Source organism: Pelophylax lessonae (genome assembly GCF_965119305.1).
Source record: "Pelophylax lessonae genome assembly, chromosome: 1".
In the NCBI taxonomy this organism is placed as follows: Eukaryota; Metazoa; Chordata; class Amphibia; order Anura; family Ranidae; genus Pelophylax; species Pelophylax lessonae.
In genome coordinates this window covers 329,045,501-329,062,449 of record NC_138768.1, presented here as the reverse complement: position 1 = coordinate 329,062,449, position 16,949 = coordinate 329,045,501, and the positions used below count along the sequence as shown (strand labels likewise).

The 16,949-nt window shown below is 44.2% G+C and overlaps 1 protein-coding gene across 2 annotated transcripts in view; it reads right to left on the bottom strand.

Moving 5' to 3' along the window:
- Window positions 1-4,254: 4,254 nt before the first annotated feature.
- LOC309568216 (uncharacterized protein C14orf93) overlaps window positions 4,255-16,949 on the bottom strand; it is a 54,273-nt gene continuing 41,578 nt past the window's right edge. For both annotated transcript variants that reach the window (XM_082273866.1, XM_082273867.1), the window contains exons 6-7: window positions 8,266-8,378; window positions 4,255-4,863 (exon numbers count right to left, since the gene is read on the bottom strand). In XM_082273866.1, the coding sequence (XP_082129992.1) occupies window positions 4,462-4,863; window positions 8,266-8,378 (515 nt within the window). In that variant the 3' untranslated portion in view covers window positions 4,255-4,461. The remainder of the gene's footprint in view (window positions 4,864-8,265; window positions 8,379-16,949) is intronic.

Below are 16,949 nucleotides of genomic sequence, written 5' to 3'. Positions count from 1 at the left end.
TCGGTAGGGAGGACTCCTCCTCTGACCATGTCCCCTGGGCACAAAGTGTGCCCAGAACTCCATCCCAGCCCGACAGGCTGGCATCCGTGAGCACCGTCCATAATAACGGCCGGAAGGACTTGCCTTGTGTCAGAGTCGGTGACTGGAGCCACCACAGCAGATCCGATCTCACATGGTGGCTTAGCGAAATCATCCTGTCCAAAGACTGAGGATGTCTGTCCCACCTGGCAAGAATCTCTGCTTGCAGAGTTCTCGTGTGAAACTGCGCAAAAGGGACCGCCTCGAAAGCCGACACCATCAGACCCAGGGACCGCATGCAGGTCTGAAGCGAGGAGAGATCGTTTTCCCTGAGGGACCTGATCTCGTGCTGCAGAGTCTGGAGTTTGTCCTCCAGAAGAAAGACCTTCGCCTGAGCAGAGTCCAGGATCTTCCCCAGGTAGGGGAGACAAACCGAAGAGGACAGAGCAGACTTCTGAAAATTGATGGTCCACCCTAACTCCTGGAGCGTCTGAACCGTGACCGACAGATCGCTCAACAGGGTGGCACTCGAGCTCGACCTTAACAGGAGATCATCCAGATAACCGAGGATCGCAATCCCCTTCACCTGCAGCAGAGCCAACACAGGAGCGAGACCAAAGGGCAACGCCACGAACTGGTAATGCTCCTCTGCGATTGCAAAGCAGAGATACCACTGATGACCCTCAAAAAAAGGGATGTGCAGATACGCATCTTTTAGGTCGATGGAGGCCATGAATTCCCTTGGACTCAGAGATGCCACCACCGACCGGATGGATTCCATCTGGAACTTCTGTACCCGAACAAAGCGGTTCACCTACTTTAAGTCCAAAGAGGACACACCTTGCCCTCTTCTCTGGGCTCCGTGAACAGATTGGAGTGTAACCCCCGAAACCTGTCCCTCGGAGGGACCGACACGAGGACCCCTTGGGCGAGAAGATCCTGAACTGCCCGTTTTAGATCCCGGAAACGATCGGGAGTCAGATGGAGATTTGATGGAAAGAATCTGTCTGCGGTGGTGAGATCCAAACTCGATCTTGTACCCTGAACGAATGAGCTCACGAACCCACCTGTCCTGAATCTTGGACAACCAGGGCTCAAGAAAACAACGCAGACGTCCCCCCACCCCTGATACGGGTGAGGGCATCCCTTCAGGAAGTGGTGGACTGGGTTGCCTGCCCAGCTTGACCAGTTTTGGGCTTACCCGCCCAAGATTTCTTGTGACCGCCGGAGGCCTTGAAGGACTTACCCTTTTCCTGTGCCCCGAAGGCACGAAAGGACCCCCGGTTAGTCTTAAAGGAGGGACCCCGCCTAGCGCGGGGAGATTTACCCTTTGAGACTTGAGGCAAGAGAGTGCTTTTACCCCCATTAAGCCCTTTGATCAGCTCATCTAGAGTGTCACCAAAAAGACGATCCCCCGCATAAGGGATGTCAGACACTGTCTTCTTAGAAGCATGGTTGGCCGACCAGCTTTTCAGCCAAATAATGCAGCAGATTGCAATCCCGACCGCAGATAGACGTGCGACCAAAGGAGCCTCGTCCAAAGCCGCGTCACACAGGTACATCACAGCCTGGGCCATTTGATCCAACATGTCCAGCGCAGCAGCAGAAACCGACTCTGCTACCAGAGTGCGCCTATGCACCTTGGCCCATTCAGCAATAGCCTGAGAGACCATCACTGAGGCGAACACAAGTTTCAGCAGGGAACCCGCCACCAAATACATGTTGCGGGAAAGCGTTCCCACCCGTCTATCCGCCGGGTCCTTAAACACCGGGGAGTCTTCTATGGGCATCAACGTGGATTTATTCAGTCTGGAAACAGTGTGGTCCACTTTAGGAACCACAGTCCAGCGAGAATCAACCGAATCCACAAAGGGATAACGGTACTGAAATCTCTAATGGTACCACCAGCGTATGCTTAATGCGACGCCATTGGTCATTTACTGTTTCCTGAAACTCTTCGGGATAAGGAGAAACCTGACGCGACTTCTGGGCCTTGCGGGTCCCGACGGAAACACGCTTACCTGCCATGGAGGGCTCATCCTCAAGATTTAAAGTCTCCTTAACAGAGCTAATAAGTGCGTCTACCGCAGCACGGTCACGTGCTATCCCAGATGAATCCTCCTTCTCCACATCCGACTGAGAGGATGGGGACCCCTCAGGGGGGACGTCGTCCGTGGCAACCAATTCAGGCTCTGAGTCAGAAGACTGAGAGGGCATAGTTTGTTTCTTTGTAACACGGTCAGACATCAGCAGATCAACTTTTGACGCTAAAGTCGCAAATGCAGCAGATAAAGAGGCTAAGGAAGTGGAATCAGGGGTACCTGAACCATCAACTAGGTCTGTGGGGAATTTGCTATCCTGGGACTCCATATTATGGAAGTGCAAAAATAATGACACTGGCCCTTCCCGCGGACCCCTAACGGAAACTGCACTACAGGTGGAGACCCTTCCCCTAACTAAAGTCATCCTGGAAAAAGAGTGCTAGCAGGAATATAGCCAGGGGAAAAACAGTAAAATCCCCCCACAGTGTCCCTATACTTGCCACGCTGCTGAGAAGGCTGATGTAAAAGGAGGAAGTGACCTCACACCCCTAGGGGCAAAAGCCAGCCCTGAGCCACAAAAAAATGGTGCCTGATAGAAGTCAATGGAGGAAAAGCACGTAGAAAAAGGCCGCTGCCCAGAACAGGACATTCGCCCACACTAAAGATGGCGCCCGATCGGCACCAACAATGAAGATAGAAAATGGCCGCTGCCCTCACTCTGAGGTCAAAACAACCAGCCCTCACCCAAAATGGCAGCCGCGCAAACAGCGCCAAACGCTGCAGCAAACGCCCGCACTGGCCCCCACCGAGATCTGCACAGAGCATCCCCGGGGAGAAGGAAGCCCCCATACCCCCCCCCCCCCCGCATGGCGGTCTGCACCGCAGGAGCGCCCCCGCAGGGGTAGGGAAGGTAAGACACAGGGGGCCATCCCATGGCCATGAGGGGGATATTACAGCAAACTGTACATGTACCGCCATCCCCAGAGTGGGCCCACTCAATACCCCCTCAAAACCTGTTCCCAGGGACAGAGGGGCAATAGTACTCACCATCCAGCGAACGTAGGCACCGCTCAGACACGGGAAACCTCCTACCCTGGGTGGGGGTGCCGTCAGCCAGGAAGGATGCTAGCAACACCCGGGCGTTCCGAAGTTGAGACATCCCAGCGAAGATAGGAAACCTCGCAGGCTCGTCCCCGCTTCCAGGGGCACTGTCGTTGCGAGGCCTGGGCATACCAAAAGCCTGCGACGCTCGATGGCAGACTGGGACTCCATAAGGTTCTATAGTAACCAGTGCGAGGCCCAGTTCTGCTGACGCTTGTAGTCCTCCAAATTCTGACTAACTAGCACAGGTGAGAAAAATAAAAAGCTATTTTAAAAGAAAAATCACTTTTCAGAAAGAAACAGAAAGAAAAAAACTGAGACACTAGGTCCCAGCAGGGAAAACCTAGCCTACTCCTGACGCTAGGCAGCAAAGAACTGGATTAGAGTGGTACTGGCTAGGGGATATTGGCCAGAGGGACGGCCCCCTGTAGCTGTGTCTATATGTTAAAGTTTGTTTGTATTAACAAAATTACTGCCTAGCTTGCTCCTGCGGAGAAGGCCAATACCCAATAGTGAAGACTGTATGAGTGGGCGGCGACTGTCAGAGGACGTAAGAGAAACTGTTTTTCAATAAGGAGAGAAGAATGAGCTGAATTAAAGAAGTCCATTCTCCTAGGACACTAGCAAAAAAAAAACTGAGGCATATTGGGTAGAGGATGGGTTACCTTGGGGTTGGCCTACACATTGTGTTGTTTGTCAGTGTCAAATCCTCCTATAGGCAGCAGTATAACCCAACAATAACTGAATTCATGTGGCCCTTAATGACAAAGAAATTACTTTAAATCAAAGTGATTTTTTTAGAAGCCAATGCCTCATTTTCCCTGATCAATCTTTATCTAGTATATAGGAGTGATGATGATCTTATCGAAGAACAGATTCTACAACTGAACCATGTACTGTCTGCAAATAAGAAGGGAATAGGATTATTTTATCTGCTAAAAGACTATTGCTTAGTACCAATGACCATCAGGAATTTCTATTTACTTATATTTATACTGTATGTCTAGAAATACAGCATGCAAATCTTGGTTACATAATTTACAGCAAACATTCAGAAAAGACATAAGCTTCTGCCAAATAAAGAAACACAGCATAAAAAATAACATTTTATTTTGCTTTCATCAAATCAAAGCACTGCTGGACCCATGTCATGAACACAAATGCAGTTTTTATTATTATTTGCCATGGACGTTAGCCCTTTCACATAGGTCACCTTCGCTGTTAATGCCTTCTTTCACAGTGTTGGATTGTGTAACCTCTCCTGAAAAGAAAAGTTTGTGCATTTATGGTTCATAATGTCTTATTCATCTTTTTCCACTTTTATCTGTATAAAGGAATTGAGATCAGGACAAAAGGGTTTTCTTGCCCGTGCACCTCCCGTCAGTTCCTCTTCATTCACCTCCCTTTCCCAGTTAGGATTATATAGGTGAGAGGGTAATAGCTGAATCTCAGCAGAAGGCAGTCGGTCAGAGGGAGCACCGTAGACACGATTGGCTTTATTGCCATGTTTAGAATGCGAGTCAATGCTGTAACAGAGTCTTGAGAGCTCTGGTGCTCGGAAACGAGGTGGTCTGGCTACCCATACCCCTGGCTCAGACAGACTGTCCTCTTCATCAGACATGAACTCTTCCGAAACACCCTCCCACAAGGCTTGGTCTTCAGGAGAAAACTGTTGCACACCCCATGATCTGTTTGCAAAAAGCTGTACAAATAAGATATAAGACCATTGTTAGTAGCTTATCTTTTAAGAAACATATTTATTTTGCAGAAGATCCAGCTGAACTGAAAAAAGATATTAAACTGTGCTTTCCGCTTTACCTTATGACCTCTGAAATCTTGCCAGACTATAAAGTGTAACCAAATTCCAAAACGCAAATGTAATATATTGAAGCTAACCAGTACTTAGATGAGGTTGCTGCATACATTTTCTTTTTTAAAGCAGAGTTCAACCCAAAAGTGGCTCTGCTTATCTGTCTCTCCCCCCCCCCCCCACTCCGGTGCCAAATGCCAAGCATGAGCTATAGGCTATGGAGGGAGCCGATTGAAACATCGGCTGGGGTGCCGACATCGATGGATTACAGGACAGGTAAGTGTTCTAAGTGTACAGTATGGGTAGCTGCTGACTTTTATTTTTCCGTGGGGGGGGGGGGGCTTTAAGTCTTTTTTTTTTTTTTCTGTATTTTTACCTGACAATCCTACAAATATTACACCTCTTGTCACTAGGTGGCTCTGCTCATTCCTCCACTGTATCTATGGAGGGAGGCATATCCACCCTCCCAATATTGGACATGTCTGCCTTTGTTCATCTCCATTAAAGGGTGGTGATGAGATCAGTAGTTCACATAAATAAGGTAATACAGTTTAATGCTTCCAACTCAGGTTGTACAAGGTGACAAGGACATTGTGGGGTTGATTTACTAAGACTGGAGAGTGCAAAATCTGGAGCAGCTGTACCTGGTAGCCAATCAGTTTCTAACTTCAGCTTGTTCAATTAATCTTTAACAAAAAAATGGAAGCCGATTGGTTTCTATGCAGAGTTGCACCAGATTTTGCACTCTCTGGTTTAAGTAAATCAACCCCTGTATTTCTGATAAAATCAGGTATTCCTGTGCTTGCTAAAAATGTTCTACCGAATAAAGAAAACGAATGCAGCTATGAAATGTAATGACTAGTATGCTGCAATATATTGCATTTTTACTTCGGAATTAATGATGGTTATGCAATCATCAGTGTGCTTCCAGGGCTGAGGAATGAGGAATTAGGAAGGGATGGGGATTGAGATAGGGATAGGGATGTAGATGAAGGTTGATGCACAACACTGCTGACCATATCACATATGATATAAAAAATACAAAAGAATGGGATTTTGTGTATATCTCCAAGGTTACAATACAGACCAACAATAGAAATGTAACTCTTTTTAACACTTTATTAAAAATATAAACATTAAAACGATCTAAAACCATGTATATTAGCCTTCTGAAGCTGTTGTTCATATGGCCTTGAAATGAGTTTGTAAAGGTCGACTCATTTTGCAGGAAGCCCCTCTTCAGCAGGCACGGAGATTTCCACACAGAAGTCATATAACAATACGTATAAATAATCATTGAAACATTTTTTCATATTAGATGTAAAAAATGATCATATGAAGATAACAATTCTGGAATTGGTTTCTCCCCACGGGCCCAAGAAACATTTAGTGTCGGTTCACACTTGTGCGATGCGGGAAGGCTGTGAATTCGCAGCCTGTTCCCGCATCGCACATCTGGCAGTTCACACTGCCATATGCGATACGCAGGGGGTGTCAATTAAATGTTAACGACACCCCCAGTTTGATCGCATATCGCAGTGCGATCTGACAGTTCGCACAGGATCGGATCGCACAAGTGTGAATCACTGTGCGATCCGATCCTGATGCGGCTGAAAAAAGGGTCATGTGCGAGTTTGGTGCGGATACAGTGCGAATTCAGCCATACAAAGTGTATGGCTGAATTTGCATCCGCACATCAGATTGCATGTAATGAAGGAGCAGTGCAATCGCCGCATCCGCAATAATGTGAACCGGCACTATCAACCCTTTATGATCTCATTTAAAGGTGATACATTTCTTTATTATACAATTTTCTTATTCTTCTTTACCCATTCTCTTCTTTATCTAGAGTGGGTATGATAAAGATGCATTGTTTTTTACCTATTCTGTTATCTTCATATGATATACAGGTTTGACATCTGATATGAAATTTATTTCAATGATAACTTATTTATACATATTGTAGAAGACTTCTGTGTGGAGATCTCAGGTCCTGATGAAGTAGGGCTTCCTGTGAAAACGCATCGACCTTTACAAGCTGATCTCAAGGCCACATGAACAGCGACTTTGGGTGGCTAATGTATATACATGGTTTTAGGTCTTTTTAATGTTAGTTTTTTTAATAAAGTGTTAAAAATTATAAATTGGCCTGTATTGTACCCTTGGAGATATACACAAAGTCCTATTCTTTTGCAACTTTTATATACTCCACGAAAAGGATGATATCTCCAAAGGGTTGTAATTACTTTAACACCCCGCCCCTACACACTATATTTTTATCACATATGGGGGAAGCAGACCAGGATACCAGTACAGTTTAACACTGTGACTTGCTGAGATGAGTTGCAATCAACATTTATTTGGTTGAGCTGGCTCTTTACACCAGAACAATTTTGCACACATTGTAAATGTTTTCAGAAGCTTTTTCACATACTGTAACTTCTTCATTTTAAGTTTAATGGTCCTTTAAGTGGGTTGAAAATCTGCCCAGGCAGTTCTAAGCCTCTTGGTAAAGAACACATTTTAATTGTCCTTTAAGGTCAAATTCAGCTTGTAGTTCCAGTAATAGAAGTAGGCACGGTGACAAAGAGTGATATATAAAGAGACTGTAATGACAGTGGAAAGAAAAGAGAGACAATGGGTCACTACTACCAGTGCATGCTAAAGAATAAAAGGATAATGCAAAAGACAGGGACTGCGGCATGTGGCAATGTTCTAGACAAATGTGCATTAGCTAGAAGAACAACTGTTATGGCATATTCCGCTTCATTTAAAGCATATTCGTCTGAGTTTTTCTTTTATTTGCTAAAATGGGGAATAACATTGGTTGCAGTGAGATACTCCATTCTTAAAGGGCCCCTGTACAAGTGCTGCTTTGCTTGCTGCCCCTCTGAAAAACAATCTGCAGTGGATGGCTTTTAAGAGGCTTTTGACAGGTGGTGGGGCAGTGATATGTCACCTCCTCACTGCCTGCTTAACCTTCACAATGCTGACCTACCACAACACAACCTTGGCCCCATTTACTTGAATAGGTCATGTTCGGTGGAGGTGCCGCCTGCCGAATGAAACATGCCATTTGATTCTGGGTACAGCCCTGTGCAGCAGCTTTGCTATGTTTAAGTGAGCAAGCGGGGGGGGGGGGGGGGGGGGTAAAACCATGACTCAAACTCAAACAGCTGCTTTTACCCCTCGATTGCCTGTGCGAATGAGCCCAAATAAAGGTCAGTTATGTAACACACAAAACAAAGTTATGTAACACACAAAATAAATTGCAGACTTCTTTAGCTCCCTGACCCTGTATCGCCGGCTCCTCAGCTTCTTTTCTTCTTTCTCTCGCAAACTCTTAAACGGATTCATGGAGTTTCGATATTCTCTCCTTTTTGTCAAAAAGTAGGCAACACAGGCACCTGCAGGAACAGTACCGATCCATGAGCAGAGAAATAAAAATGGACACGTGATTTAGGACTATAACCAAATGTTAAAGCTGATGTTTAGATATTTTTTTTTCTAGCTTGGAGCAATGTAAGATGTATGTATGTATGTATGTATGAGTCATACCTGGGCGCTCACTGCAGAAGCTGGAAATCACTGTAGTAGGCACCGCTACTACAATCATTGCCACTAGCTTTCGGGTTCAGCTTTGAATGGCTGCACTGTTGTATAGTGAAGGCAGGGGGTCACTCACTCAGCACTGGTGTCATTCACATAATGCCTTGCAGTTTTCTAAATAAATACCAGGGGTTCTCTGATTGGATGAAGTGGAGATTGTGACCTCACTGTCTCGCCTATCCACCTTGTTCAATCAGAGAACACTTTGCATTCATTGGATAAATGTAAAATGTTCTCTGAATGGTGCTGTGCAAAGCAAGGGAGCCCCTGTGATCACTATGTAGCAGGGAAGCTGCTCAGCACAGGTCCCCAAATTTAGCAGTGATCTCTGTAGTAGCGTTGCCTACAACAGTGATTCTCTGTTTCCAAAGAGATCCGCCACATATGGCACATGCATACTTACCATGCTGGAACAATTTAACTATGCAAAAAAAAAACTAAACGTTAGCTTTAAAAATCTTCACACCTCACAAATTGGTTCACAATCTACTAATAAAATTGCACGGTTTATCAGTACAATGATACATTTGATGACTGCTCCAAAAATCCTTCCCAGCTTATGCTATCTATACATATTGTGCTAGGTTATGCCAGTCCCAGCAAAAATCAATGCTAACCTGAACATTGTGTGTCTACTGTAATTACATTATCTGACCAGGTATTACTAAGAAACACTGTTTTGCCTTATTTGCCATGCATTTTTTCTAAAAAAAAACAGGATCTTGCACCATTGTGATAAGCTGGTGCAACATAGTTTACATTCCCAAGTATCCCTTCCTATGTTTTAGTGTATTGTAACTTTGTCTTTTGGGATCATATTGGTCACAGACATAGTAATGTGTATGGCTGTAGCAGGCCAGTATTTGTGCTTCTTTAAACTTGTAACTTTTTGGAATTTGTGTTCAATAAAATGTTTTATGTAAAAGAAAAAAAAAAGAAACCCACCACGCCAGTATTTGTCAGATATGAGAGGTTCTTACATAAACCATTGCTAGAAATAAAATAGTTAATTTTAATAAAATCCCTGTAAAGTACATAGATCACCGGGGGGACTACAGGAAGGGGGGACATGGATTTTGGGAAATACTGCCTACAACTTAAAGCCTATCTAAACCTAAAAAAAAAAAAATATCTATCTATCTATCTATCTATCTATCTATCTATCTATCTATCTATCTATCTATCTATCTATCTATCTATCTATCTATCTATCTATCTATCTATCTATCTATCTATCTATCTATCTATCTATCTATCTATCTATCTATCTATCTATCTATCTATCTATCTATCTATCTATCTATCTATCTATCTATCTATCTATCTATCTATCTATCTATCTATCTATCTATCTATCTATCTATCTAATCTTACCAGACCTTAGCTTTGGTGGTTGCATGCCCTTTGCTCCTACATGTAAAAATCTACTTTTTTTTTTTTACTCGAAAATTCCTTAAAACCCCCAAACATACTTTTTTTTTTTTAAGCAGAAACCCTGTAGAATAAAATGGTGTGTGCTGCAGTCTTTTATGTCACCCCCAAAACAGTAAAGTTAGCCAAATTTCTTTTGTATAATGTGAAAGATGATGTTACACTGAGTAAATAGATACCTAACATGTCACGCTTAAAAATTGCATCTGCCTGTGGAATGGCAGCAAACTACGGTGCTTAAAATTCTCCACAGGTGACGCTGTCAACGCCTTTACAGGTTACCAGTTTTGAGTTGCACAGGAGATCTGGTGCCAGAATTATTGCTCTTGCTCTGACGCTCACGACAACATCTCAGGTGTGGTGCGATCACCGTTTACATATGCATGTGGGAGGAACATATGCATTTGCATTTGTGCGCAAGCACAGAGGGACAGGGGCGCTTTAATTTTTTTTTTCTGCAATTTTTTTTGTATTAACTTTATTGCTATCACAAGGGATGAACAACATCCCTTGTGACAATATGGTCCATGACAAGTCCTCTTTATGGAGAGAATTGGGGTCTGTTAGACCCCAAATCTCTCCTATGGCCCCCATGCAGCCAATTAGACCGAGATCAGTCCAATCAGCTTCTTCTCTAGCCACTGGTGGCCAGGTAGACAAAGGGGCGGAACCGGAAGTGACAGATTACTCGTCTCTCCCAGTTTCCAGGGTTACAGAGAGAGGGGAACGACGTCAGTTTATCTCCCTCTGTACAGGGCAGCCATTGCCGCCAGCCGCATCGCTTCCGTCCTCCGCGATGGAACCGGAGAGCCCATGAGAGGCGGCAGTGGCAGCGGGAGGGGGGTGGGACCCTATTGTGTCACCAACAGAAGCGATCGAGTGGCTAATTAGCTGCTCAGATCACTTATGCCTTGTACAGAATTTCCGGCTGCAAAGAATGATACCGGGATGACGCCTGTAGGTGCAGGCATCATCGCGGTATACCCACTGAAACCCAAGGATGTACGGGTATGTCCATTTGGGGGAAGTGGTTAATACCATTAAATTATGAAACAGCTTCTTTAATATTTATAAATGTGATTTGATATCCTTAAGGCTCCGTTCACATGTAGGCGTTTTGGGGCGTTTTTTGGGGAGTTTTTCTGCTCTAGGATCAGCTCTCAAAACCCCCAACAAGACAAATCCTATTCATTTCAATGGCCCCTGTTCACATCTGAGTGTTTTGACGCTGTAAGCAAAACGCCCAACGCTCAAAAAAGTACATGAGCTTCTTTTTGGGCAGATTACAGGCGTTTTCCATTGGTTTCTATTCAATCTAAAAACTTGTGGTAAAAAACGTGCAAAAACGCTACGCTCAGGTGTGAATGTAGCCTAAACAAAGCAGGAGTTTGCATTAATAATGTTTTCCAATATAACTGTATGTGGCTGGCAGACCAGTGTATTTGTGACACATCTTATTTAATGGATCTGTGTGTCTTTGTTATCATTATGTAACACTGACATAATTTATTTTAAAAGGCTCTTAGAACTGCACTGCCACCTGGCTACTCAATAAAGCATCATAATAAAAATGAAGACCTACAGCCATTTATCGATTACACAGTTTACTGCAAATTTAATGTTTCTTTGAATTAGCACATCATATTAAACATCTGTACTCAGTTAAATATATTTCACTGATGCAGAACTTCCTTAATTTTCAGTCTGTGAATGATTATTATGTACATTCCAGGGCTTTTAAAATTCTGTCTGTATATAGCAAACAAGTAGCTGTTATGGACACCTCTAAGCATGTCCTCTGTTCCTACCAATGTCATTCTAATACCATTCTGGTTCCCATTTCTAATGTGCTTTAAGAGATGCCTTCTGCCAGCAGCTGCATACAGTCATTATCCAAGCATCCCCAACCACAAAGTGTGAACTATTTCACTTAGTACACATTTTTAGTTTTTAGTGTTTGCGCGGTGTTTGACAGGTGTCAGAAATGCCTGCCCAACTCCTTAAAACCGCCAGAGAAATCTCAATGTGAACAAGCCCATAAACAGAAAAACTGGATTTTTGTCTTATCGTAAAATTCTTTTCTCTGATGGTCATTGATGGACACAGCTTCATATCTTCTTTGACTCTTGGGTTATGCTGCTCTCATTTAGGAGTAGGACACTAGGCAGAAAAGAGTTAGAAGAGTTTGACTACACTCATAGGTCAGTCCCAGGGGATATACTCCCACTTCCTGCTCTAGCTCTTCAGTTTTGTAACAAGCAGCATCAGAAGACCATAAACCCAAATTCATTAGAGGGGTGGGTGCTGTGTCCGTCAATGAACATAAGAGAAAAGGATTTTACGGTAAGACAAAAATCCAGTTTCCTCTTTCGTTCATTGACGGACACAGCTCCATATCTTCTTTGACCCTTGGGACGTCCCAAAGCAGTGTCAATATGAGGGGTTGGAAAAACACAGCAATAAACATACCTCCCAAAGGCTAAACATAGCCAGCCAAGTAAAACAGGAGCTCAACAAGGAAACAACTTGAGCTCACCTGGCAAAAACTTACACCCTCAAAGAGGACTAATCCTCTCCAAGGAACCACAAAGGGAGAGGGGGGGACACTACTCACCACACCTTGGAACCAAGCGAGCACCAATCGGCCAGATTACCTTCCCATCTTGGAATGGGGGGGTGCTGCGGGCCAGAGGTACGCTGCGACTCAGCCTGCGAACAGGTTGTGTGCGTCCTCGCAAGGTGTTTCACTTGCCGGCCAGCCCCCGTCCAGTGGAGCTATGTTGCGACCGACCTAGCGCAGAGCTGCGGTCTGCACGTGCTCGCTGGCCAGCCTGGGGGGACTATAAAGATCTCGGATATCCAGTGCGTCACCCAGTCCGGTAGTTCATTGTAGTTCTCACTGGAACAGACTTGATTGTAGAAAGAAAACAACAAACTTAAAAAAATTCAGTTTAAAAAGGAAAAACTGCCAGGACCAGAGATCCCAGCAAGGAGCTAGGTCCTTACTCCTGACTAGGCAGAAAAAAACTGAAGAGCTAGAGCAGGGAGTGGGAGTATACCTCCTGGGACTGCCCTATGAGTGTAGTCAAACTCTTTTCCGCCTAGTGTTCTACTGAGTCCTAATGAGAGTGGCATAACCCAAGGGTCAAAGTAGATATGGAGCTGTGTCCATCAATGAACAAAAGAGAAAAATCAAACACAAATGTTTTTATATTATATTTCTGCTAAAATCCTTAAAGCTGAACTACAGGCATAAAAGGTTTTAATTTAAATATATTCCTCAACAGCCCCAAAGGTTATAAATCAACTTTGTGTTTGAATGCTTTTTCAAACCCAGTTATCACCTTGTAAAAGTTGTAGTGACCTCATCACTGTGTTGTACTAAGCCTGTGTAAAGCTGTGGGAGGGACCCAACAGGTTCCATGCACTAAAGGCTACCTGCAGAAATTTTTAGGCAGGGGTGGATACAAGACCAGTCACCCCGCACAAGGAGAGAGGGCAGCAGTGACCGGTCTTTATTTCAGGAAGCTCCTGCACAGAGGCAAAGTTTTGTGCTTGATTATTACACAGACCTGAAGGAAATACAAAAAGCACACAAAGATTCAAAAAATAAAAAAAAATACACATAGCTCTTGTATTTAGAAATTATTTGCTTATCTCTGAGTTCGGCTTTAACTTAATGACTTAGATGACTCTAAGTGTAGTTGAAATTTTTGTATTAGGTTTATGTATTGCTTTGTGTATAAGGTTAGGGTAAAGCATAGGGAAAATAGACAGGAAATGAACCACAGTGGGGTTGATTTACTAAAACTGAATGGAAACCAATCAGCTTCCATTTTTTTTGTCAAAGCTTAACTGAACAAGCTGAAGTTAGAAGTGGATTGGCTACCATGCACAGCTACACCAGATTTTGCACTCTCCAGTTTTAGTAAATCAACCCCACTGTGTCTATACATTTTAGACATGCACATCCATGGCTCACTTTTGTTCTACTGACGTGCTAATCACAAAAACACTGTCCAATTCTTTTAGTCTAAGAAACGTTACAAGCTTTCCCAAACTACAAACTTGCATATTCGTAATAAAGTGTATGTATAACCAAAATTTTTTTTTCAAGTTTTAAATAGAGTAGGTTCAGAGTAAGGCCTAAAGTGTATGTTACTCCAACATCTCATGTCCTGTGTTTGCTGTACCATGTACTTGTGTTAGGAAGTATCCTATTCTCTTTTGATTGCTTCCTTCGTGTGAAATACCTGCTAATCCTGCCAGTTCCCTTGTTTTTCTATTTCAAACATTCCACACCAGGCATGGTAGCACAGTCTGCCTCTCCTCCAATGATCAGACTTGAGCTGACAAACCCCCCTGCACAAATAATCACTGGGAAGATCAGTGTGCTGCAGTTTCACTATCTCCTGCTGCCATGCCCCTGTGATGTCTCCACCCCCAGCATTCTAAGTCCCATATGTATATATATATATATATATATATATATATATATATATATATATATATATATATATATATATATATATATATATATATATATTAGAGCTACACAATTAATCATTCAAAAATTGCAATCTCGATTCAAAACGAAGTGGAACTTCTGCTTTAAGGCCTCCTGACCACCTGACATGCCACATTTCGCATGTCATTTTTTGGGAGGGGAGCAGGTACCTAGATTTGACAGGTACCCACTCAAGCCGCCTAGGGGGTTCGAGCGGAAGTTCTCTACACACCACAGGTCCCAGAACATTGCCCGTCCACTCAGGACGCGCAGCGGGACTCGCACATGCGCATTGCGAACACGGCTGTGAAGCCGCAAGCTTCACAGCCGGGTGCTTACACTAGAGATGTCGGCGCCGCAGGGAGAAGAGGAAGAGGACCGAGGCTCCCGCCGGCCGCATCGCTGGATCGTGGGACAGGGGATGCATGTGTTTATTAAAAATCAGCAACTACACTTTTTATAGCTACGGACTTTTAATTAGGGATAGACCGATATGGATTTTTCAGGACCGATACCAATATTTTGGTCACAACGTATCGGTATTGGCCGATATTTTGTACATTTAAAGTTTTGAAAAATAAAGACACAAATCTGGTACTGAACATGTTCGTTTTTGTTTAATGATTAATGGCTGGCTTGCTGGCACCCTGTGGTGGGTGGATGGCTGACACCCTTTTGTGGGTGGCTTGCTGGCACAGGGCCTCTGGGAGGCTGGCTGGTACAGGGCCTATGGGAGTCTGGCTGGTACAGGGCCTATGGGTGGCTGGTACAGGGCTTGTGGGTGGGTGGCTGGCTGGCACCCTGTGGTGGGTGGCTGGAAGTCACCCTGTGGTGGGTGGCTGGCTGGCACAGGGCCTGTGGGAGGCTGGCTGGCACAGGGCCTGTGGGAGGCTGGCTGGCACAGGGCCGGTGGGAGGCTGGCTGGTACAGGGCCGGTGGGAGGCTGGCTGTCTGGCACCCTGTCTGTGGGTGGCTGGCTGTCTGGCACCCTGTGGTAGGTGGCTGGCTGTCTGGCACCGTGAGTGGCTGGCTGGTACAGGGCCTGTGGGTGGCTGGCTGGTACAGGGCCTGTGGGTGGCTGGTACAGGGCCTGTGGCTGGCTGGCTGGTACAGAGCCGGTGGGTGGCTGGCTGGCTGGCTCGCTGGTACAGTGCCTGTGGCTGGCTGTTACAGGGCCTGTGGATGTGTGTGGCTGGCTAGCACTGGGCTGCTGTGGGTGGGTGTATGGCTGTGATACACTCTCGCGAGACTAGTCCTGACTCCAAATGAGGCTGTTCAAGGCGAGGGAAGCGGCCTAAGAAGGTAGAATGACGTCACAAAAATATCGGCAATATCGGCCAGTTCTGGGGCCAATACCGATATATCGGGGAAAGTGCATATCGGCCTTGACGATAATCGGTCTATCCCTACTTTTAATAAACACCAAAATGGGTGTAACTCTGCTTCAACCCAGCATTTCCACAATTCATACAGTGCAGAGGCATTCTCTGCGCATTCACAGCTGTTAAAAAAAAAAAGAGCCTCCTGCAAACATTGCTCAGCTCTGGGAGATAACTGTAAACAAAGTATCATTTGGTTCTTTTAGATCAAAAGGATGAACTTTGGTCTGTAAATGAGTTCAGTTTAACCACTTGGAGAAGACTAAGCCTTTTTCTGACACTTGTTGCTTACAAGTTAAAATCAGTATTGTTTTGTTGGAAAATTACTTAGAACCCCCAAATATTATATATACTTCTTTAGCTGAGACCCTAGAGAATAAAATAGCGGTCGTTGCAATATTTTATGTCACGCGGTATTTGCGCAGCGGTCTTTCAAACTCAATTTTTTTGGGAAAAAATACACTTTAATTGATTTTAAAAAAACGAAACAGTAAAGTTAGCCACATTTTTTGTATAATGTGAGAGATGATGTTACACCAAGAATCGTGATCTTTATTCTAAACAAAAAAACTGTGATTCTCATTTTATCGAGAATAGTGCAGCTCATATATATATGCTGTATTTTACACTAAATGGGTTGTTTTACAAGGTAAGGGTTCACATATGCTTTAAAACCCCTATCAAGTTATTTTTTGCCTCACTTCCTGATCTGAGAACAAGTCAAAAGTTTTGGACTACCCCTTACTTAACCACTTCAGGATTGGCTCCGCACTGAATCACGTACATGTGCGCGATTTTGTGTTTCTAGGTAGGAGGCGTGCGTGCGCCTGATGCCCCAGCTGTGCTGTCATTCGATTTCGAACAAACTTCTTTCACATTGTCATTACGGAGCATGGTTTGTAGAATTTTGAGGAAAATAATTATTTTAATCAGTTTTGGAATAAGGCTGTAACATAAAATGTGGAAAAAGTGAAGTGCTGTGAATACTTTCTGGATGCACTGTGTTTATATATATATATAAAATTCCATTATATATATATATATATATATAT